The 24774-nt window shown below is 34.5% G+C and overlaps 1 protein-coding gene across 5 annotated transcripts in view; it reads right to left on the bottom strand.

Moving 5' to 3' along the window:
* FUT8 (fucosyltransferase 8) overlaps positions 1 to 24774 on the bottom strand; it is a 105335-nt gene that overhangs the window by 50259 nt on the left and 30302 nt on the right. For all 5 annotated transcript variants that reach the window (XM_035328239.1, XM_035328238.1, XM_035328241.1 and 2 more), the window contains one exon: positions 7943 to 8369. In XM_035328239.1, coding sequence (XP_035184130.1) covers positions 7943 to 8145 — 203 coding nt within the window. In that variant the 5' untranslated portion in view covers positions 8146 to 8369. The remainder of the gene's footprint in view (positions 1 to 7942; positions 8370 to 24774) is intronic.

The following is a 24774-nucleotide window of genomic DNA, read 5'->3' as shown; positions in this document are numbered from 1 at the left end:
CATGAAGATAATTCTTCACTCATCACAAGCACAATAGTATATGATAATAATGAGAGATTCTCTCCACACACGTGTATGCAGAGTTTCAAGACACAAAAAGGGAAGATCCTGTGCCAGATCACAGATGCCTCTAGCACAGATAATAAGTGCCAGAGGGAGTATCTTCACCCTAAAGCTGAAATTGCATTTCAGTAGGATTTTTAGGAGGTTGTCATTAACTTTAACGTCTGTCAGATCTGGATAGTTAAATATCAACATAAATTTAGGTGCTGGTGAAAAATCCATTATCACTTAAACATTTGAAAGGGATAAATATCTAATGTGAGCATCACAAGGGTATATAACATGAAGTATACCATTAATGTCCTTTTTTTTTTTTTCAGAATGGGGAGGGAAAGGTAAAAAAGAAGGCTGTGCAATCTGACAGAAAATTATTTTTTTTTTTAAATCTACAATCAGAACTCTATATTAGAAGCAAATTAAATGAGTGCAAGATATTTGTTTGGGTTTTAAAGCTCTCGCTGTTCATTCTACCATGGTAAATAAAAAGGAGTGATCAGTAACTGATCATATATCTGTATTTTTATGCACCGACGAAGCAAGCATGACAAAACTAGAGAAAATATTCTAAGCTGAAATATGTGTACTCCCAAAATATACTCCTCCTGAATGAACAGCAAAGACCACATATTCGTGAATTTGATTCTAAAGCAAATACATAGTAAGATACTATACCAAGATATGGTACTGTATTGCCATGCACAAAACAGTACAAACCAACCCTTAAAAAACATACTGAAACTTATTTCTTTCAGTAGTTTAAAACTACAAGGTTGAAATCTATTTGTGATCCACCAACTTGGTATCACACTTTGGATTGTGACAGAAAACCTAACCACAAAATTACTGCAAAGTTTCAAGGAAAAAAGGAATGGCTTATCTTGTATAATTCCAATTCCCTAAATGTAGAATTTGTGAAGAATGTAAATGGTACAAAATTGTTACCGTAGGAAATCTTGAGACAGCCTATAAATCGTCTGAACGTAAAGTCAGTCTGCTAAAGTAGCAATTAGATCCTACAGAAGGATGGATAATATGAATGAAGCACAATAACTGTGGTCATCTGATATAATTCAAATTTTAAAGAAGAAAATTATATGCCATTTAAATTTCATCATGCTTTGGCATACAGCAATAAAAACGTTTACAATACTTACGTTGTCAGATAAAAAGAGCTAAGATGGCAGTAGGGAGGGATTCTCCTAACCTAGTTGTTTGGATTTTTAAAAATTACATCATTTTAGGATAAAACTAAAATAACTTTTTTTGAAGTTTCATCTCTTAATCTGTTACCTCAGACTTGGAATTGCTGTCTTCCTCACTTTCATCCAGTCTCAAAATTAAGGAAAAGGTTCTTCTCTGCAACCAGCACAGCTTTCTTGTTACTGCCCTCTACATCTACTGAGTTGGAGATAAGGCAACATTTGAGGGAAAAGTGTTTGAATTGCAATCCTTATCTATACTCATGGCATCTATGCAGATGACTTCCAGTGCAGACAGTCCTATGAATAACACATACTTATTCATAAGAACTCCTGTTGAAAAACATATGCATAAGTTTTCATACCAAAATCCGCCCTGACAATTGACTTTCTCCTTAACATTTGAGATTTGAGTTTAAAGAAAGTTCATCTAAATTATGGTTATTCAAACCAACAATAAAAGAACGTGTCAGGAAGCATCTAGCACATACCCTTCATTTATTGCTATAATAACATTGTAAATTAAGTTATAAATACAAAATAAACAGATTTATAATACACTCACATGGGCAGCCATGATAGTACATCAAATAGCAGTTTTGTTTGAATTATTTTTCTCAGTACTTACAAGTTGTTATTTTTGCATACCACTTCCCACCATTTGGAAGTAAATACAAAAGATCTTTTCCATAATAAACTCATAGCAAATAAAAATATTACTGTACAGCTTTCAATAGCAGAGGAATTATGTTATACAGATAAAGAGTTTCTGCTTTGCCCTTGTTTAGTAACCCAGATGCACTCCAAGACCGAAAAAAGAAATCTGTGTACACTATCCACATAACTGAGGCCATTCTTCTCATCCCCTTACGTAAAAGAGGGACAATGGTAAACTAGCATCTCTAATCTGAATTTCTGAAAGCAAAAAGAAGCACTCAGCAATGTAATGTAGTGACTTCCAATTTAACTGCCATATTTTCTAAAATGCTTTTAAACAAATTTTATCCAAAAATTACAAAAATTGGAATCTTTTTCTATTTCTTATGTATTTAAAAGTTTACATTAATTTACCAGCAAAAGGAAAAATATAAGATTTCAAAAGCATTTCAAAAACATTTTCTCATTCTTTTATTTATATCTTTCTGAGTTCTTTGTGTAGCACTGGGAGGCTTATAAATAACTAAATCTACGTTATGTTTGGCATTTCTTCTTTCTGCAAGTTGAAGATGATGTTTGATTATTAATGACTACTAACACACAACAAGAAACATAGGGAATTTAAGTTGTCACTTCACCCTTCTAAGATAAAAATATCCCCTGTAAATAAAACTGAAAGGAAGTATTCAAGGTTACCTGCAAATAAAGAGTGAGCAGGCTCCCTAGTCAATTTAAATCAGCATGGTCCTGATCAGTGCTGATTTATATCCTCTGAAGATGTGTCCCTTCCCTTAGTTCAGAATTGTACGAAAAAAAAAAAAAAAAAGACCAGAGATGCATACCACATAAGTCAATTATTTTCTCCTTCACTCTTTGGCCCTGTGAGATGAGCTCAGCTTTGAACATAAGACACTTAAATACATCTAATAGAAAATAGTTTAAAATAATATTTTAAATTTTATCAACCTAAACATATTTTTGTATCCAAGTACCTTTCAATGCTTACCAGGTTCTACAGGCTTACTGGGCCCAAAACTGCTCAGAGTAATTGACAGAAGTGCTTTAATAGATTTGTATATGATTAATTGATCCTGAGGTTGGACTCTGTCCCAGTGTCAGCTCCAACTACATTAAAGCAGTCATACTGCTCTTTCAAAATCAATATACTGTACTTCTTTGCTCTGAAGCTACACTACAAAATATGAAAATAGTGTCTAGAAATGCCAATACTTGTTGTTTTTTGTTCTGTTTATTTTTTTTTACTACATTTTGCCCTTTTTCACTCCCATTCTGCTTTGTAACATTTGCTCCCATTCAGATAAGAAATAGGTTATTGTACTTATTAAAACAATTGCATTTTCCACAAAATTTAATATTTAATAGACTCAAGGGAGTAAATATATATCCTTAAATACAAATTGAATGTGACATATTAGTAATATGAACAGAGTATGAATACATTTAAAAAGATTCTGTTTCCCTGAAGAGAACTCTGAAATTGCTGGTTCCTATACTGCCAGGCATACCTGCCAGGAGAGGATACGACTAACAAACAATGTAAGATAAAAATGTGAATGTCTTCCAGCAACATACAAAGGAGTATGTGAATATTGTGAACCATTAATCTATTGTAAAAAAGAAGTCTAGGGGATAGATGAAAGCATACAAACAACTTTTCCAGCTTCCATTTAAGAAAATCAGAAATCACAAAAGTAATCATTTTAAGTTCTCCTCCTCGTATCATCTAGACGCAACAGCAATAGTCTTCAGCAGTCTTATCATAATCCTACTAGTAAATTTGAACTTCAGGTAAAATTACAGTGCAGGATGATAATGAAACAACATTATGCAATACTTTTTATTACTCCCTAGCAAGTCTCTTTTAAGTAAAAACTAAAATTCTAGTAAAGGTTTCCCTTCTTGCTGCAAGATGGCATCTATAGTAAGTGTTCTTGAAGGACTCTTTCAATTCTACTAGAAATATAATAGTAAAATTTATAAAAGAACTCCATGTTATTACTATTTTGCACTAATGAGATGTAGGCTACTTCTAAAATTAACCCACATGTGCTTACGCCAATATTGTTTATAAACATGTAAGGATTATGGTAATTCTCCAAATTTCATTATGTCACAATAATTGTGCACATAACTTCTAAAATCCAGGCAATACAAAACACCTTTAATGTCATGTATCTTCTGCATCACTGGTATATTTCTGTGACTCTTTATTGCTCACAAGTAAAGTTTTTAAAGAGCAGCATATTAACAAAAGGAAAAACTACATTAACTTCTCACCTAAGGCTTTCCAAATGCACTCTAAAAAGGAGATGATGCCTGAAGTCATCAGAGGTGCAATACAAAAAAGCACTTAATTAATAAAGGGATATCTTAAATTCAAGCAATTTTCAAAGATAGGATTGCTCCAACTTGCACTAGTGCAAGGAACCATGAAATCAAACATACAAATGTTAGGAAAACAAAACAAAACAAAACAGACTTCTCACTCACCTAAGCCCTAATTCTACACCCTACGCATCCTGCATAGGAGAAAAGCAACCAGGGAAAAATTACACGATCTAATGTGTTTTTAAGTGTTACAAAACAAAAGAGGGCTAAGCAAAGTTTTGTAAAGGTTTGTCATGGATACAGCATGTCTCAACTTTTAAATGGTTGATTTTGGATGTGTATAAGGTGTGTTTCACATGGTCTGATTTCTTGGTTTTGGAGATGAAGGGCTGCTACATAAATTGGCAGCGAAAGAGCATTCAAATCTCACAGTGGAAAGATCACTTCTTGTTGCCATGTGCTGGCCTGCATGGATGGCCAGATGTCATCCATGCACAGCCCAGCTCTTACTTTCTACCATCTCAGGGGACTGTGCTCTTTTATCATGGGAGTATGAAGTCAGAGAAGCCACAGGAATCAATGATAATGGGAAATGATGGGCAACTGAAATGTACTATATTGAAATGTATTTTACCATATAACTAAGGTCTCCATGTAATTAAAGATCAAATACTATTTTTTTTTTTCTAACTTCCAAATGGAAATTGTTTCAATGACTTCTAATTTTATTAAACTGTGCATTTTTTGTAATCATATTTGCTTTCTGTCCATTGCCCCCTGCCCTAGGTATCTATTATTAATGGCACAGCTAGATATGATGGTAATTTTCTGCCATTCACAAAGCCTCTTTGTCCACTGAAATAAGTTTACTTGGGGCTTCTTTTCCACCCACAAGTTTTATCTAATTATGTAAAAATATGTTTACTAATAAAGTTAGTCAGATTCCTGTTTATTGCTGCAACAAAAGAGTGCTCCAGCTAGGTACTCTTGCATTTAAATTCCTAGGGACTTTAAGCTAGAATTACTGTTCAAATATGTTTAAATTCATGAGTTTGCTTAACTCTGTTGTACGTTATAATATATATCTAGAGTAATAGTTATCTTCTCTAATTTTTGTTGTTTTTTAATACATATTCACAGCAGCAGTAATCTGTTACAGAACACATACTGAAACCACAGTCTGTTGGCTACTGCCTCATTGTAAATAGCCATATTTAAAACTATAAATGGGGTATTTTAAATCCAATAGTTATTTTTAACACTGTCTGTTCTATTTGGCAAACATAGAAAAGAGAAACGGAAATCCTTTCTCTCTTTTTTGATTTAATAATGTGGAAGGATGACCAAAAAACGTATCTCAAACCTATTTGTGAAGTTTCTACAGAAACAACATTGTGGATGTTGCACAACAGAAATACTGAAAAGGCTTTACGTTGTGATATATTATTCCCCTCAGAGTCTAGTACGTCACCAATCTCAGATCACCTCCTTTAAAAAACTATGCCTTCCAGTCCCAGGATGGCTCATTTCTAGCCAGCACTGACTACTGAATATGTAGGAGTACTGCTATTCAAACAGGTCTTGAAAGTCATTTCAGGTTTTCTTGTGCAAGAGTTTCAAATTTTCCTGTGGTTACATTGAACCACTAGGAAGAAAGGTTTCAGAAATATCTTTCAGCAACATATTCACACAGAATCTGTGCTGAGTCCAGTTAAGACAGTTTTGGATCACTACTTTAATTCTAGAAAATTGCAGTAATTATCTGAAGTATAGAGAAGGAATGTTCTGTTCTAACATGCTTAGATTAGAAATAAACTAATGGTTTTATTTATATAAATCATGGCAAATTATCAACGGTATAAACTACTATTTAAAAATTGGCACTGAAAATACAGTATTTTTCTGAATGTACAAAAATAAAGGAAAAAAAGGTGTTTAAGAAAATCATCGCTGCCTAAAATATACTTTATGTCTGCATCACAGAATCAACTGCCTCCTCCTTAAAAGAAAAAGAGTACCCTGTCATCTGCAAAATCAAGAACACTTACTCTTTTCTAGCCACCGTGTAATTTGAAATGGTCATATTTCAATGAGTGTGCAATACCACTCATTCAAGTCAGCCAAAGGTGGGAAGCTGAAAGCATGAGAGTGGTAATCTTACATTCAGGGCCAAATATTTCCTCTCTTAGACAAGAAGCCCTAAGGTGGCCTATTATTGTTTAATATTGAAAGAATTTAAAGCTGTTATATGCATTTAAATACAGGATCTTGCTTATGTTTCTTTACAGCAACGTACTCTCTATTACACCATTTCATCAATAAAAATATTTAACTTTTGGCTGCTGTAGTTGTTACCATCTATTAATTAATTGAATTTATTCAACTACAGCCCACTCAGGTATTCATGGCCATAGTACTCTAGGTGAAAATCACCTTTGCTTAGGTCAGCAGCGTTAGCGCACCTCTGTGCCGCATTGCATGAATGTTGAGGTATGTCTTCAGGGCTAATATGTCCAAAACATTTTTCGAAACACAGAGCCTGAGGTAAGAAGTCTTGTCAGCATGCAGCTGTATCTACAGCACATTCCAAAAACCAGGAACATAATGCAATTATAAGATATTTCAGTAAGATGGGGAAGTCAGTTCACGGCCTAGCTGATCAAATAGCCCTGGATATGCATGAAAGAGAGAACGCACAAGAAGAAATATCAGAACAGAGTTAGAAGGAATGGGGTTAAAAGGAAAGGTATTCATTTAACTGCTACAGAATTAATGTGTGATTTCATTCAAATGAAGAGAAGTAAACTGATCTGAAGATAAAATAACAAGATGAAGAACAGGACTAGACCTGTAGAACAAGTAAAGAAGGAAAATGAAGAAATGGGTACAATTCAGATTTTTCCAGTGATTCATAAAGGGCAAAGCCAAATAGTGAGGTAGAAGCTCCAAAATGGTATCTGCCAATGAAGAGCATTAAAAGGCAAGACCAAAATGAATTTCCCATTGCCAACCAAAAAGAACCCAGGAGACACTATGAGGATTCAATAGCCAATGCCCAGTGTCTATCTTGTCTGCCCAGGTTATTCTGATCAGACCACTTCTGCACATGTATTTATTAATCGCCTGTATGGAACTGTGGTAGAGAAAGTAAATGAATTCAGCTCACTTAGAGATTAAAAGATAAATAAATATAAAAAATACCACCCTTCAATTCCCTACAATATTGTATTGAGTTTTGCTCCTCTGGTTTCCTACAACAGCATATAAATCTTCTGCGCTTGTCCCCCTTGAACAAGTTCACGGTATCTTCAACAAACTATACAAATTCTCACTGCTTTGAAAATGAATGCTTCCAGTTACTGCACATGGAAGCACAGAAAAGTTGCTAGCTGTTCTAATTGGTTTAAATATCATACCAATTGCACTTGTTGAAGGGTTATTGTGGCAACAGCACTTGGACACCATTAATTAATGACCATCTTAGAGCAAAATTAAATGTAAAACATTATTTAATTTCTTTAAACATTTTGGAACATACTTGCATTTATAACACTGATTGAAACAGTGCCTTATACTTTAACATGTACTAAATGTGAAGTTTAAAAAAAATAATTTAATTTTTGATATTTCATACAACCATTTTCTGAATAGGTTTAATTATTTTCAGATCCTACCTGAGAGATTCTGCCATCCTCCTTAAGTCTTCATTTTGCTGCTTTAAACGTTCAAGTTTAGCAAGTATCTTGGATAATTCACGACTAGAATGATCTGGGTGCTCACTGTCTCGTACCAGGTGTCCACCAATATAAAAAAGTAAAGTTCCCCAAGCAAAGAGGATGAGCATAATCCAACGCCAGGAACCAGTCCATGGCCGCATTTTCAGATGTTCAATTCACTCCAGAACTGCTTCTGCTCACTAAATAACAAACATTTTAAGTCTTTAGCCTGTACAAAAAAAGTGCACAATTTCAGTTCCTCTGCTTCACCACATTGTACCGGAGAAAAATTATTCTGTGTTTGTCCTATTGCAGCTCCTTAGAGAAGATCCTTACAGAGCTGAACACAGAAAGCATTAACATTGTATCATTCTTGAAGTATACTCTGTGAAAAGAATTAAAAAAAAAAAAAGAAATTATAATTCTGATATGTAAAAATATATTTGACTGCAATTAAGCTACGTGTATTGTCATTAACATTCAGAATAATGACTGAAAACATTACTACATTCTGTCAAACGGAAAAAGAAAACATTTTTAACTTTCCACACTAAATACACTGAGCTCAGGCACAACTACAAAAAGAATATTCCATTAATTGTGGGTTTGAAATGGCCAGAAGAAACATGACTTTTTGTAAGAGAAATATTTACCAGTTAAAGTGTCATTTCACACTTTAAAATACATCAAACATCATTCAGTGGTAAACTTCATATTCTCCTTTATCAACAACAAAGAGTTTTATTCAATTATAAATTCATTTTCCTTTTTTTTCCGCTTTTATGAACTCTCTTCTCCACTATCTTATAACATGACTAATACCCTGTAACAGAACAGTTATTGCCATTTCTAACAATATATTGGTACATAGATTGGCCTAGAAGCAGTTGTAACACCAAATAAGCAACGGCAAGCACTGCAAAGACTGTAAGCAATAGTTTCTACGCAAATAACCCATATCTTCCTTCTAAATTTCTAGTGACCACTGAAATTCCCATCTAAAATTCAAGCCAAGATTTTATTTCTTGCTTAAAATTGTAAGACAACACAACTTCTCTCTTTACCCTTCCACTGCACTTGCTGAAACAGATGCGAAGAACACTGAAAATTTAAAAAGTAAAAAGAGGGGATTTCAAGTGAAGTCTATGCGGCATTGTTGTGTTCACAGATCTGAAAATCAGGCTTGAGCTTAGAAACCTAATTTTTAGAAATGGGTTTCTTCTGCATTAAAACTACCAAACCCAGTTTGACAGGTATTATTATTAAAAGTACAAAAAATCCTTAAAAAGTAATACCTTCTCACATCGAAAAGCACTGCATTCATTTAAAAAAAATGCAAAATCACCTCCTCATTTGCTACTTGGCAAACATTCAATGACTGCAAGAATTTCCTCATTTTATCTAGAACAAACTTTAAGCTTTAACATATAAACATGTTCAAAATCTTCAAGCTTCTTACACCTCTTCATCCTTCATCCTTTCCAAAATAACCTCTATTTCCAATTCTCAAAGCTGGAAATCTACCCAATTTCTTCTGAGATGTTATCCACACCCACATTCTCCAAAATTATTATTCTGCTTAATCCTTCTTTCGCCTTAATTTCTTTTTCCTTTCACTTAAATTTTTCTTTTGTTTCAACTCCATTTCAAGTTTAGAGAAAAGACCCCCCATTAACTTTCAAACTCACCCATACACAGAGCACTTACTTCCAGACAGAAATATTCAAAGGTAAAAAATAGTTTTAAAGGCTGAAAAAATGTATAGTTAGAATGCTGGAAGATTTTTGTTTGTATAATTTTAAAAGAGGCGCAAAAATTTTACTTAAGAGTACTAAGATGGCACACAAGGTAAATCATTTAAAAACTGAATGCTACTAATGAAATGGAAAAGCTTTGTAGTACCTCTCTCAGGCCTTTCCATTTAATGCATCTATGACAAGATGAGTTATGTGCAGATTGTTTTTTTTTTTTTTTTTGAAAGCAAGGTCAGATTCCCACGCTAGGAGAATATAATCTTCTACAGATCTCGAAGAAAGCTTAATACATGATTTGCTTTAACTTGCCAAAAGTGTGGGTCTGTCTCCATGAATATTGGCTTCTCCTGCAAACTTTTAGATCACAGCACGAATAAAGAGTATATATAGAATATAGGCCATACTCAGACCACAGTGGATTGCTGCTGTAAGCAAAGCAAGCCTGGAGTTAAATCAGTTACCTGCAGGAGCAATTAACATAAAGCCCCTATGGACTGAAGTTCAAGTTCTAGGTGGGAGAGTGTATGCTTACATCTCTACTTCCAATCACCCAAAAAATGGATGACAAAAAGTTAAAGTTAAATTGAAAGTAAAGTATCACCTAGTAGTAAGCTACTTCTCAGGTCTAATTTAACCCTGTAGCTTTATTATAAAAACTCAATATAAAACACATTATTTAATGAAATAAGAAAGTTTTGATAAGTACTTGCTATTATAAATCATTAGGAATACACAATCTTTAATGCATCAATTGAATGGAAACTAATATTGTGAGAAAGGAAGTCAAATTAAATTTTATTTACTGGCAAATGCACAGCACATAAAAAGTGGTTAGTGTCACAAATTTATTTAGATTCCATTAAAAAGAAGACAGAATATTTACATAAAAATAAATGTCTGCTTCAATGACTTAAAAATCAAATTGTTCACACTACACATGTAAGCCACAATTCACTGTAAGAGTACAAAACATTCTGTAGTCAAATTAGCATGAAAGGTTTGATTAAAAACCACTACTTCAAATGAAAGAATGCAGCGTTTACAAAATTACTAAAGGAAATGGTAGAGAACACTAAATTAATTAAAATGTTTTTTTTTTAAAAAAAAAAAAAAAAAAAAGATTGAGGTGTAGCTCTGCCATCAGAAGAAATAATATGCACCCATATAAAAGTTCTTTTGCTACAGCAAAACAATTAATGAATGAAAAAAAATATATACTCTCTTTCCTCACCTTGCCCCCCATAATGTCTTCCTTTAGAAGATACTTACAAATCAGAAACTTGACTAACTCAATACCATCACTTTAAGTGAAAAGATGTCAAGGATTTAAATGAGAACTTACTGTTCCCAACATGATTTCAATAACAAATCCAGTGATAGAGTGGAGACTTCCTGCTTGCTTGTTTTTGGTTGCCAGTCAGAATTATGGCCCTAGAATAGCATTACAGCCTTTTCCTTGGCAACACACAGTTTCAAATTATTTTAGACTCAGTTCAAAGCAAGCTAAGCAAATGTACTTTTGGCTCAACTACCTACTGACCTGGTTTCAAGGGTACCTTACGTAAATTGAAAAGAAAAAAACTACTCCTGAAGTAAAACTCATGCATCGTTAGAGCTAATACATACACCATAATACTTAATGGCATGTAAATTACCTAAAATTATTTTTCAGAGCATGAAATACAAAATTCACTCCACTGTTAAGGACTAGCACAATGATGTATTGATCACTAAACGTGGAACACTCAAAAAGTATGTTTTACTGTGCATGTAACTTAGACTGGACACTCTTATTGTTAGTTTTTCTTAACATGACTTATTTAAGTCAGTATTTTTAAGATTTCACCTGGGAAAACATGCTAGTCTAAGCATATTAACCTGCTCTGCTTTTAGGAGAAAGAAAAAAGCAAACACAAAATTGCCAATTCCTGTTCCTATGTAACAATGATGTGATGGCAATGCTTCTGACAAAGGACTGGAGACTAAAGAAATAATCCTTTTAGAACTAAAATGACTAGGTAGCATTTGATACAAATAAGCAAACAGATTGCAAATATCATTCACAATGTGTACAATGTATTTTTCATTAAGGGTTAAAAACTATTCATTTAATGAAAACATCATGTTCATAATCTCAGCTAGGTAGTAAGTAGCTTAGAAAAAAATTCTTAGTCAAAATCTACACCCTGATATTTCAGGTTACCATGTCACAGAAACCTGTTTACAAACCAATTAAAAATAAATAAATAAATAAATAAATAAATAAATGGTTTTTCTTAACACGTTATTGGAAGGCTGTTCCAAAACTCATTCTTCTAATGTTTAAAGGCTGCCTTTGATTTCTAAATTAAATCCATACTTAGCATATCTATACTAGAGCTTTCTTGTGCTAGTATGAACTCGGTTTACAGAGTGCAATTCCTGTCCTATTCTGTTCCCAGAACCTGTCTACAGAAAGAAGCCACATCCTTGCTCAGACTTACGTGCTAGTCTAAATAGAACAGGCACTTTGCTATGAGAGACTTACAAATTTTCTGCATCCTGGACAAGTTCCCTTTCAGATTCAATCTTTTCAGAACATCAGGAATCAGAACTGTATATGTAATGTGCAAGGTGTTATCACTATGTTCTACAAAGCAAGTGCTTTCTTTTCTCTCTTGGACCTGCTTTCTCTCGTGCATCCTAGGACTGAATTTGTCTTTTTCATGGTCCCATTACTTTTAGCAGTCCTCAACCATTTTGTGAGGATGTAATAGCTCCAAATCTTTTTGCACATATATCTCTTCAAATTGATGAGCTCCTGTTCTATGAACAGAAACTCTTATTTTTCATCCTTTCACTTGGTGCTGTCATACGTTAGCCTGTTCTAATAGTCCAGTATCCAAAGTAAAACAATTCATCTTGCACATTATTCTGACTCTCATCACAACTCCTCTCTACTTTGTCACTTAATTTTCATTAGAATCTGGTTTTGGGACAGTCACACTATTTGGATATCACGAAAAGGTCCTTTATCAAGAGGGTGGTTGGACACTGGAACAGGCTCCCCAGGGACGTAGTCACGGCACCAAGCCTGTTGGATTTTAAGAAGCGTTTGGACTGTGCACTGTGCACATACACTTAATTATTGTATAAAGTTGCTTCTTTTTTTTTCTTCTCAACTTCTATCTACATGCATCACAAGACATAAGTAAACATAATCATGTGGCTTATTTACTATTTACTTCTACATCCACACCTTCATCTTTACCACTATTTTTGTAAAAGCCCAATTTTATATCTCTGTGGATTTCTCTGAGCAATCTGTGTAATTTTCTCTCGCTATACTCCCTTATAATTTTGTGTCAGATGAGCGGATTATTTACATAATCAACAGATTATTCTCTAATTAAACATTTTCTTGATGGAATTCACCATCCTTTTGAATTCCATCACAAGTATAGATTTATTCAATAATGAAACTTTCAAATATTATAATTTCTGATCTTCACCACAACAAACTCCCTGGCAGGAAGGTACACCCACTGCACTTGGGATTTTTAAGATGGAAGTGTATATAGGACACTGAATTTGAAATAGTTCAACAAGAGTTCAGAATTAACCAAAATAATAACTTTTTAGAACTAGGGATGTCATCAACCATCTAAACAGATACCGTTTGATAAGATTGAGCAACCCTCTGTTTACATAAGGTAATAAAAACAAGTGATTACAGTTTTTATAACATACTACATTTGAAAGCTTGAAAAAAGATGCAGTAATTTCTGAGCATTTTTTTCATGCAGACAGCTGTTGAAGTTTCAGTAGACAATTGATGCAATGTTAAACAAAAGAGGGGACTGTACCTTAAAAGGAAAAGAGAAATACAGCTTGCTTTTCAAACACTCTCAAGGTTCTCTGTCAAAACACTTCGACAAAAAGCAAATAGAGGTTTTTCTTTTAGAAAGAGAACAGTAATCTGCAGGAACAATATGCTTTTCCATTGAAATTATATATAGAGACTCATTTTAATAAGCAATGGATAAATGAGTCTTCAGTTGCACAATTCCTTTTAAGTATTAAAATAATACATTAACCAGAAACACAGCAAGGTTAAAAATTGTCTTATATGAACTAACCAAATGTCTCTGTAAGATATAGTCATCTTAGTAAATGAAGAGAACAATTATGTAAGAGAGAGGGTTTATTTATTCCTGTTTGCTTACTGAATTAACACTATACAACCCTAATCTAGCATAGTCACAGCCAAGAATGAATTATAAAAATTCGAAACACCAAGCATGATCTTCCTCCACCGTAATAAGTTAATAATCTACTGATAGCCCTTGCAAATCCTCATTCCAAAAGAGAATAGGAAGAATGAGTGTTGAGTCTGAAAAAAACATTATAAAATAAATGAAAGTTAGCAGGACACCATAACTTACATTAAAAATGAAAGGATTTCTGATGATGAATCGCTTCTTGCATTTGCAAACAAAGGCGTAACAAAATCCAAGGTCTAGGAGTTTAACCTAGATAAATTAAGCTTATGAGAAAGGGGAAAGGATGGTCTACATCTGTAAATGTATAACAGCTAAAGGAATTAACTATTGAAACAGATAACGTAATGAGATAATGGATTCTCTGTCACTCATTCCATTTAAAATGAAGCTTCAAAAACGCTTACAAAAATATAGTAATCACACAAGAGTTTGAAAAGAATTTTCTGGCTTGCACTAGTCAGGTTAGAATCATTGAATAGAAACAGCCCATCCCTTTCTTTAGAGAACTTAGAACTTACTATGTTCTTAACAGAGCACAGAACTTAATACCCACAGTTGTGTAAAACACCACTATCAGTAAAAGTCAAGAGCAACAAAGGCCAGTCTCTTTAGCCTACCAAGCTGCATACCAAATCTTAACATGGTCGATAGCCACCTACTATGCCATGTATCTTGAAGAGATGAAGAGATCAGAGCAAGACTCAGTGGAACATTTGATCAATGCAACATGCTGCTGGTTGACTTCTTCCAACAGCTGAGAATTTATATTAACCCACAGCCTCTATGTCAGCATGACTGACTACTAATCACAGCGTGACTCAAAAACACAAGTTGCATTTAAACTGCACGTAAGCTACACATTAGCCATCACTTCTCACAAGAATGGATTGCAAGGCACTCTAGCCAGTTAAAATGTACTCACAAATGCTTACTGAGCTTGATAATCTTTCAGACAACTTTTAGCCACAATGGCCTAACTTTTGATTTTGATTTTGACTTTTTTTCCTCCAAAGGCCTATCCTCACCATCAGGAATGGATATTTACCAGAGGCAGAAATGGGAGATAATGGTGAGGGATACTGATGTTGCCTGGGGGACAGCACAGCTGCCAAATGCCTGTATAATCTCAATACATTGGGTAAGGAACAGAGTGGCAAGGGCAGGAACGAATGACCTTTAGCTAGTATTTGATCCTTCCATTCTTTTGGTGCTAAACCAACTTTAAACTGCTTCTCTGCCACCAGCTTCCCCACACCATTCCTTAACGGCTGCAAACATCAGAAGCAAGATCAGAGGTAGGATGTTTCTTCTTTGGTTGGCATCAAAGCAATATGCAACATCTAATCAACAAGAAACTTAGCAGCAGCCTGTTCACAACTCAGCTGGATGTTTATAAATCAAGCTGAAAAACAGACAGATAAGAAAGCTACAGAGTTTGTAATTGTTATGCAAAACTGCATGACACTTGGCAGCCACAAGAAAACTGGAGTGCTATTTGCAACCAGGAGGTTTTTCAAACTCCTGCTGTAGGGAAGGCTATACCATATTCAGAAGCTTGAAAAGGAGTCACAGAGCTGAGCTAAATGCCTTCCTTGCTACACTCAGGAGACTTGGAGATTGGGAGATTTGACAACCAAGTAAAAGAAACACTAGAATACGATTTTGAGTTAAGCACATCAGACAGAAAATATCTGCAGTGATCATTATTGAAATATAATAGATTCAATTTGTATCACCACCTTCTAATTTAAGACTGTTTTCTACCGTTGTTTTTACTAGAAAAAAAACACTGAAGACTATTGAAATACTAATAGTGCCATATGATAAAGGAGTATTTGCCTTAAATTTAATTCCATTATGCCACATTATATGTATCTTAATGTGTAAAAATTCCTCTCAGCACTCCACTTTTCTTTTAAACACTGTTTTATTTTCATAGATAGAAAACTTTTACTTTGGGACACTGAACCTTACACACCACAAAGACAGTAGAGATATCTGATGAGTTAACTAATGAGTTAATTCAAGTATGGGAAGCAATTTATCTGTATTAGCATATAGGTTCACGTTGCCTAATTTACTCCGCTGCACAGCTTTCACGGAGCTCCATGCCACCAAAACCAGACTGCTTACTGCATCTGATCATGGCCACACTACATTCAAGTGCATTGCTGATCTGTGATCTATTTTTTCTAAATTTAAAAATGAAGGAACTGAAACACTCAACTTTCTACAACAGCAAGGCTATGAACAAACCAGGACTGTGAAAGTTGCAAGTCAGAATCTCAGATAAAGCTGCCAACAGCTTTTCCTTTCAAAACTGGTGTAACATAGTATGGGAAAATCACAAAAGACTTTCAAATCTGCTGAGTTTAAAGCACCTGTGAAGCTTGTTGTTTAATTCTGATTATATCAAGCATTAAGATTACACTATTAATCGGAATTCTCATTTTTGTTTTTAACATAGCTGTTAGTAATTTAAAAAATTGGCTATCATGGTGGTGCTGTTAATATGCAAGATCATTGTATTTATATTTGTCTGTACCAATCACTTTACCAATAGAAAAATATATATTTAAAAAGGGCTACTTTATTTCATAAACTATTATAAAAATATGACTGATGTCATATAAAGCCTGTAATTATGAAAACTATATGAATACCATATTCTAAGGAAGGACTTAAAAGCTAAATTTGGATATTTTCTCACAGTTAATTCTAATGAAACACCATTCAAGTATTTCAGATCAGTAACAAGAAGAGTAATGTGGAGTCTGAAATATGGTTGTAAAAAAAGGTCAAACCTTCAGAAAAAACTACAGTTATGTTTTCCTTATTTCTTAGGCAAGTTTACAATACTATTTACAAAGCCATTAAACTCTTAGAATCCTTGCATTTGGACTTGCTATTTGGGAGAAATGCAGTGTTTTCCTTTGTGGTGAACACCCCGTTCAATTTGTAATACAGATGTAGCTATTTCATGGTTAGTTGTTCCTATGTTTAGCTGTCCTTCAGCAGCATCGCACAATTCTTGAACTTGCAAGTTACACTTCTTTCATCTACTCCCTACTCTTTTATACCAGACATTATCTTCTCATTCCTATTTGCAGCATCGTTTTTGTTATCCCTTCCACTCAACTTCCTTTATCTCTGAACCGTTCAGCCTCACAGTGGCAACTGCATCAGGAAGGATGAGAAGCCTGCCATTCCATGCGCCAGTATTTGAAGAGCTCTCCGTGGTTCTGAGCTGCCTCCTGCCAGAGTCCCTGCTCTGGGAACACTTCTGCTAAGAAGTCTGACCAAGGGAGAGCCACAGATAAAAACTGAATGCCATTCTCACAGACTTGTTCCAGCACGGTACATCCCAACACAATGATCTAGAAAGACAAAGGGGAGTCCGGATGATGCCAGAGTTCAGCTCCACAGGATGGGCCAAAGATAAATGACTTTGAAGTTATTCGCAAAATCAAAAGGCACCACTAGATCAAGAAAATAAAATAATTCTATGACCCCCGTTTGAAAAAAACAACACAGAGTTACAATTAAAACCTAAATAGCAGCAGAAGCTAAGTGGAGGGTAGGGGCTTCCCATGAATGTCTCAAAGATATGCACAATCATCCACCTTGAGATATTCAGAAAATAATTCAGTTCTTTGAAGCTGAATTTGCTAAAATAGAAGATTTTAGATAGAGACCACCACCAAAGAGACTTTTAAAGACCTTCAGCAACCAGCTCCAGGTTCATGGGCAAGAAGAAGACAGAAAATTTTAAGGCAGAAACAGTCTCATAAATCTGATAGTAGTTGATACTGATGTCACTCTTACATGGAGAGTAAATTTTTGATGACAAGGATTCTAAAGGACACAGGAAGGTAGGTTATATCTGTGAGATGTTAAATTATCACACACATAGATAGCCAGGTATTTAATGCTAGTGAAGGCCCTATGATGGTTTGCCTGGTGAATTCAGTTTTTAAAGAAACTCAGTTATGCATAAATATAAAAACAGTTATGTGTTGTCAAAACCTGGAAGTGACTTTAAAAATACATTTTCATATTCATATTACAATACACAAAAAATATATATGGAATAAACAGCAACAACTGCTAGACAAAACGTTTCACAGTTTTTCTTAAGCAATGCATATTAAGATCATAACCAAGAAAATGGGAGCATTTAAAGCCATTGTTTTGAATTATGCATTTAATGAAGTCAGTTGAATTCAACTCCTAAAAATGTACTGAAAATCTTTTCTTTGAGCCAGAAATGAACCTGAAGTGGTATTTTAACATTTTGTTAAACCTGAACCAAAACAAATTGAACTAAACTGAAAATTTTGATGGTTGTTTAAGTGCACATAAAACATATCAATGAAATACAGAACAACTCAGGGGGACAGGGGAGGGATAGCTTCTTTTCTACCCAGTGAAGATTTACGTTTATGGAATGCAAAGTAGTTTGTGTTTGTAGCTGTCATTTGTTTTAATGTTTTCACATAGTATGCAAAAAATGCTTCCACATACTGTACTGAGTAACATAGTGTTATTCTTCACAAAATACTATATGCATATATTTATTTAGTATCATTCAGATTTTATTTCTTTATTTTTAATTCATTACGTAACCAGAGGAAGACCTTCTCCCAAATCTCAATACATAGTCCTTGCAAGCTTTCTTCACTCTTACTCTGTGTTAGAGAAGAATACAAAACATTGACACTCAAAATGTAAGCATTACGTCAAAATTATTTATAACCAAATATAATGTTAAGGTTTCCTATACTGATTCTGTTTGGAAAAACTCAAGACACTCTGCTTTCCAGATAATTTATTCTAATGATGACACGATTCAGCACAGTTCCTTGAACATTATAAGATCAATCTGTGCACTGCTTTATTATGAAAAATAACCATATATTCCATTTTTTTTCTGTTCCCTTTGATTTACAAGTTCACAAAAAGACAATTTCTCTTATTGCAGCAGACCTTCATTTTTCTAACAGTGATTATTGAAAAGCCTTGCCAACAACAGAAAATTTAAGTATAGTTTATTGATAAGAACAGGTCTATGTTGGTGATATACTAATATAACACAGTCAACCACATATCCGATGACTCTTTCAAAGTTTCTCCAGATTTGCTTGGTACAGAAATGAATCTTACAGATCTTTTGCCTCTAACACCGGCTTTGGAATTCTTTTTAAGATTCTGTTAAATTTGTCATCTTCCATTTTTCTGGTACCTATATCAATATAATCAATACAATAAATAGTTATACAATAAATGCATATGAATAGGATTTGGTCCTAGTACAGAACTATTGTCAACTAGAATAAGGCTACATCTTATGAAAGCAGCACTTACATTACCAAAAAATAACGTAGGCCATCATTTCAGCTCTGTGGAAGAAGCCTTACAATACAGGCCTTTGGAACAGTTTTGCATAAGCTTTTTTTTTTTCCTCTGCTTGACAAAACAGCTTTGTATAAATCAAAACCACTGACCATTAGGATATAATAAAAAGGCATGAAACTCAATAAATCATCACAATCAATCATAATCAAAATATTATTTGCATATTTACCATTCTGATGATTTTATAAATGAGATGATTTTAAAATGTTCAGGAGACCATTATCAGTAACAAAAGGAAATAGGGCAAAAAAATGAATTTATTCTGATAAAGTAAGAAAAACACCAGGTTCCCCTTATAACTTTGTACTGTGATAAGTTCTACCAAAATGATCCCAAATGAATTCTCAAAATTGGTATTTTTTTTAAATGTGGGTTGTTGTTTTTTTTTAGTGATTTTATAACAAGCTGAGAACCAGATGATAACTCCTCTTCCTGTTTACTTAGGAAAAATATATTTTTCTAATCCATTCCTGAATCTTGCAAAATCAAATAACAGGAGGAAAAAAAAAGCAACACACAGAACCCTCTCCACAATTTGACTCCACAAACTGCTCCAGAGAAAGAGGAGGAAAAAAGTGGCACAATTCTTCTTGCTTTGAGGAATCCTCAGCAAGCAGTCATACTGAGTAATTGAGCTGCTGAAGGAAGATAATCAATTCATAAATACAGCAATCTTTCTAGATGAATGAGACACTTGATTACTCATCATAACAGGCCAGGAATTAGACCAAAATCAAAAGGAGTTACAGCATTAAGCAGAATAACATAATAAAAATGCATTTTGGAAAAAATACTGTAGGTATGTACAGGGAAAAAAAAAATGGATAAAGCATTTGTTTATACTCTGGCTGCTATAGAAAGAATATAGAGTCAAAATGCAAAAATTATTGTATGCATGAGGGCTGGGGCAATCCCAAGCACAAATACAGGCTGGGCAGAGAATCTTAAAGAAGAGAAGACCTTAAACTGGCCTTCCAATACCTAAAAGACACCTAAAAGAAAGCTGGAGATGTGCTTTATATCAAGTAGTGCAGTGATAGGACAAGGAGTAATGATTTTAAAATAAAAAAGGGTAGATCTAAATGCGATATTCAGAAGAAATTCTTTAATTTAAGAGTGGTGAGGCAGTGGCACGAGTTGCCCAGAGAAGTTGTGGATGCCGCACCCCAGGAAGTATTTAAGGTCAGGTTGGATGGGGCTTTGGGCAACCTAGTCTGTGGGGAAGTGTCCCTGCCTTTGGAAGCAGGCGGTGGAATTAGACGATCTTTAAGGTCCCTTCCAATCCAAACAATTCTGTGATTCTATGTGGGCACATACTTGCTTAAAAATTCACTAAAGCAATAGTAGAGATTAAGATTCTGGAAGAAAAAAAAAAAAAAGAAGAAAAAAAAAAAAAAACAATTGTAGCTGGCAATGACTTGATAAGAGTACAGAGAAAATGGATTTCGACAGCACATACCTGCATAGAAGTAATAATTTCTAACAACATTCTGTTTAAGTTATCAGTAGTTAATTCTTCTGATGCTTCTTTGTAGCCTGTTTTGAGTCTCAGCACACACAGAGCTAGAGAAGATTTCAGAAATTCGTGCAGAATTCGCGGATTTCAGAAATTCGTGCAGAACCTAACGATTGTACTTGGCATGCATCAGGAAACTGTCTCGTTCTCTGTCATTGACTCCATCTCCAGATGATTTGTTTACAACCAATTACTAAATTACAAATGAGTAAATGCAAATGAAAGCATGAAACGTAGGCAATGAGCAATCCTTCAAAATAAGGCAAATGGAGAGAAAAAAAAAAAAGAAAGAGGGATTTATAGAGCTCAAGCTTGAGAGATCATTGCTCCAAAAGTCATGTGGAAGAAACACAAGCAGAGTGTGGGGGTGGGAGTACTTATGTTATTAAGATACTCCCTGAAGCCATCAGAATGCATGAATTGCATTCCAGTAATTTTGTGAGCAGAGCTTGAGTTTTCCTTTTTCTTGGTCTTGCTTTATGCTATGCTCCCTGCTACACTGAAGCACCAAAATAATAATTCTAATATGAATGCTGCTCAGAGCAAATTCAGAGATTATTTTACATTGGGCACATCCTAGTGACATTCCCTAGAACACTGCTATTGTACTGAGCAAGCAAAGAATAAAGAATAAAAAACTAAAAGAATATACTAAAGAATGTAAGCTACTAGTTGAAAAATGCAGGAATCCACTTAATAGTTCTGTAGCGTTGATTCTGTAGTGTGTTTTGAATACACATGCATGTTATTTCTTTTGATTCAAAGTGTACATTCCAGAACAGAAGCAGTTTTCAGGAATGTATTGTATCAAAGGTATTACAAAGCACTGATGTAGAATGACTGTTCAATTTTCAGTTTGTGCAAAAATAATTTCCGAAGTATCAGCATTAGTTAACTTTTCCCCTCCTACAAAGCTTGGTAATACATTCACATACAAATCATTTCATAACGCAATACGGTTGAGAATTATCTACTAGTTAACAGCAACGATTATGAATTGAAAATCAGAGATTCTAAGTACACATGAATTAGTTTTCTGGAATATCTTAGGAAAAACAGGAAACAACACTATAAAATGTAAGAAAACATGGAAAGCAGCAGACAAAAGAAAAAAAAAAAAAAAAGAATTGCTTGAATGAAACCAGTGGGACAAATTAGTGTATCTTTAATCTGGATGTTAATTTAAAATAGAAATGGTTTAGTAATAGAGAAATACAAACACCATAAAGAACCTATTCTAATAGTATTGCTACACCAGAAAAAGTTTCATTTAAGAAAGTATCAGTTGCCATACTGCTGCTACTAGTGACACGTGATGCCACACACACTTCTTGCCACTGTTCCAGCTCCTGTTCACAAAATCTTGCATCAAGAGAGAGATGCGCAATACAAGTAACATTCCAGAGCCATCTTTATCACTGCCTAAGATACGATTAATAGATGGTTTCACAATGCTCTGTAGGGTACTAATCGCAGCATTAAGGAAATTATGAAAACAGAGTTCCCACAATTCCATTCATTGCTTTTTAGTGTGAGCTTTTAAAATGTGGAGTTTTCATTTTGTCATCCTTCTCAGTACACAAATCCTTCTCAGATGAGTGTTATGCACATATAACAATAGCATACATAATTTTTCCATATTTACTTGACTTCAATAACTACCAAATCATGCCGAAATGAAGATAATCAAGGAGAAAGGATGCATGATACAGATGGTGCATAAAAATCACCAACTGCTGCAAGCATTCATTGGCCAGCTGCACAGTGCTGAGTGGTGCTTTTGGGCCTGTGAAAAAAAAAGCACCTAGTTATAAGATCATTCACTGTTACAGTTATAGGACAATGAGCAATCCCCTCACATCCTTCTGACAGAGAAGTTTACATTCGTGACAAATACAACTGCCATGTAACACCAGTGACGAAGTCATCTGACAACAGGGAAAAATGGGACGATCGCCCTCTGGAAGTTTGCAATCCCAGACTACTATCAGTCACCAAATAATCAATTTGGTATGGAAAATGTGAAGGCAATAGCTATCTCCACATATAAAGAGCCATAAAAAACGTGACATCCTGTGCAGCACTGCAATTCCTGCAGTAACATGAAGGAAAAAGAACATTTTAAGGCAACAGACTTCTAAAATGGGATAGATCATGAGTGAAGAGACATATCAGTTCTGCTTTCCTAAGCCAATCTTAAAGATAGAAGAAAAAGGGGGACTTCTCTATGGTTAAAAATATCATTAATATTAACATGGTTAGACAGAAAAGTGCAGAATGCATCTTAAAAATAGGACTTCCTGAAAACCAAGTAGCATTTTTCCTGGAAAAGCGTATATTCAATGGCATAATTGCAATGTAAACATTTGTTCTGAAATATTCTAGCTTTATTCTGATAGGTGAAATTCTATAGTGTATCACTCCTTTCTTCTCCTTAGACAACTACTGCATACAAAGATGAAGCATGACCTTTGAATATACATTTAGTTGAAAGCTGGTAATGCCTTGAGAGGAGGATGGGTTTCACAGAAATTAATATTTCTGTTACACATTGTATTTTACATAGAACATGTGACTAAGGGTAAAATGTTCCCAGTAGTAAGTTGAATTTGGTAAAGGTAAGGCTATGTTGATAAGCCGTTGACAGAGTAGAACATGGCACTGAGAACTGTAATGGTATTGCTTTGTAATATTCTGTAACACGCTCATTCCCTCAGCAATAAAATAAGGTCCCATTTCCAACTCCATAGTCAATGACAATCCTTCTTTTTTTTCTTCCCAAGTGGATGGTCTACTATGCATAGCCCTGTTGCACTGCCTCTTAAGGCATCATACCTCATCTCTGCTTGCTGAGCAGCCTTTGTACCAACAGAGAAGCTCAGAAGAACATTTCCTAAGCTATTTCTTCCTTATTCCTAATCAAAATCCTTCTTTCAGGCAAGTGATACCTCAGCCAAAGGCCACTGATGGAAAGGACAAATTTATTTCATTCACCACATTAAACAAGAGAGGGGAGAGAAAGGAAAAAAAATACAAATATCATTAAATTCCTAAGAGAATCTATTTGAATTAGATCAGTTTGTTCCAGGAGCAGTTTGCCACCACTCTCAAGAGAACTGTATACAGTTAGCACAGCTTACAGCTAGGTACAAAAAGGCTGCAGGGTGAACTGTTGAGTTGCTGAAGATACAAAAGTAGGAATAGGACACTAATGATTGCCAAAATTTTAGAGGCGGGGTGATCACAGATGCTGCATGATTTTTAGGGCAATCATGGCATGGAAAAGGCAGCTGCTCAAAACTTTTGTGAAACAGCATAAAAAAGAAAAACAAGAATTGTATTTCTATTATTCATATTGCCAGTTTACTTTCCAAATCTGGCTTAAAAATCAGTTAGTTTGGCCAACTAATTACTATTTTGCTTTCACGGAGTACTTCAAATCTCCAATGTATTGTATTTTATGGTATTGGTTTCAATATATTTATGTTCACAATTAACCATTTTGGTAATACAAAAACAGAAATTCTATCTTGTTGCCAGAACACAATAGCTCATGAGCTGTTTCATGGGCTTTTTATGGCCAACCAGGTTTTTAAGATACTTTGAGTGCTAATTCTTTTCTTTCCTTTTCTTATCACATACTCAGAGCTACAACCAGAAGCTGGAGGCTGAGGGTAATAGCTTCATCAAGCTTCTGCAAGAACAGAAAAGCAACAAATACAAACTACCTCCCTAAACTCCCTTTATCCATTTGTCAGGTTTCACGATGGTATCCAAAGTCTCTTTGCTTTCTCTAAGGGTCTGTATGCTCTGGCATGTCTCCTTTCAGTGAGTTTATTTTCA

This window comes from Oxyura jamaicensis, chromosome 5, assembly GCF_011077185.1.
Source record: "Oxyura jamaicensis isolate SHBP4307 breed ruddy duck chromosome 5, BPBGC_Ojam_1.0, whole genome shotgun sequence".
Classification (NCBI taxonomy): Eukaryota; Metazoa; Chordata; class Aves; order Anseriformes; family Anatidae; genus Oxyura; species Oxyura jamaicensis.
Note: the sequence above shows the minus strand (reverse complement) of the source record. Positions and strands in the feature narration are given on the sequence as shown.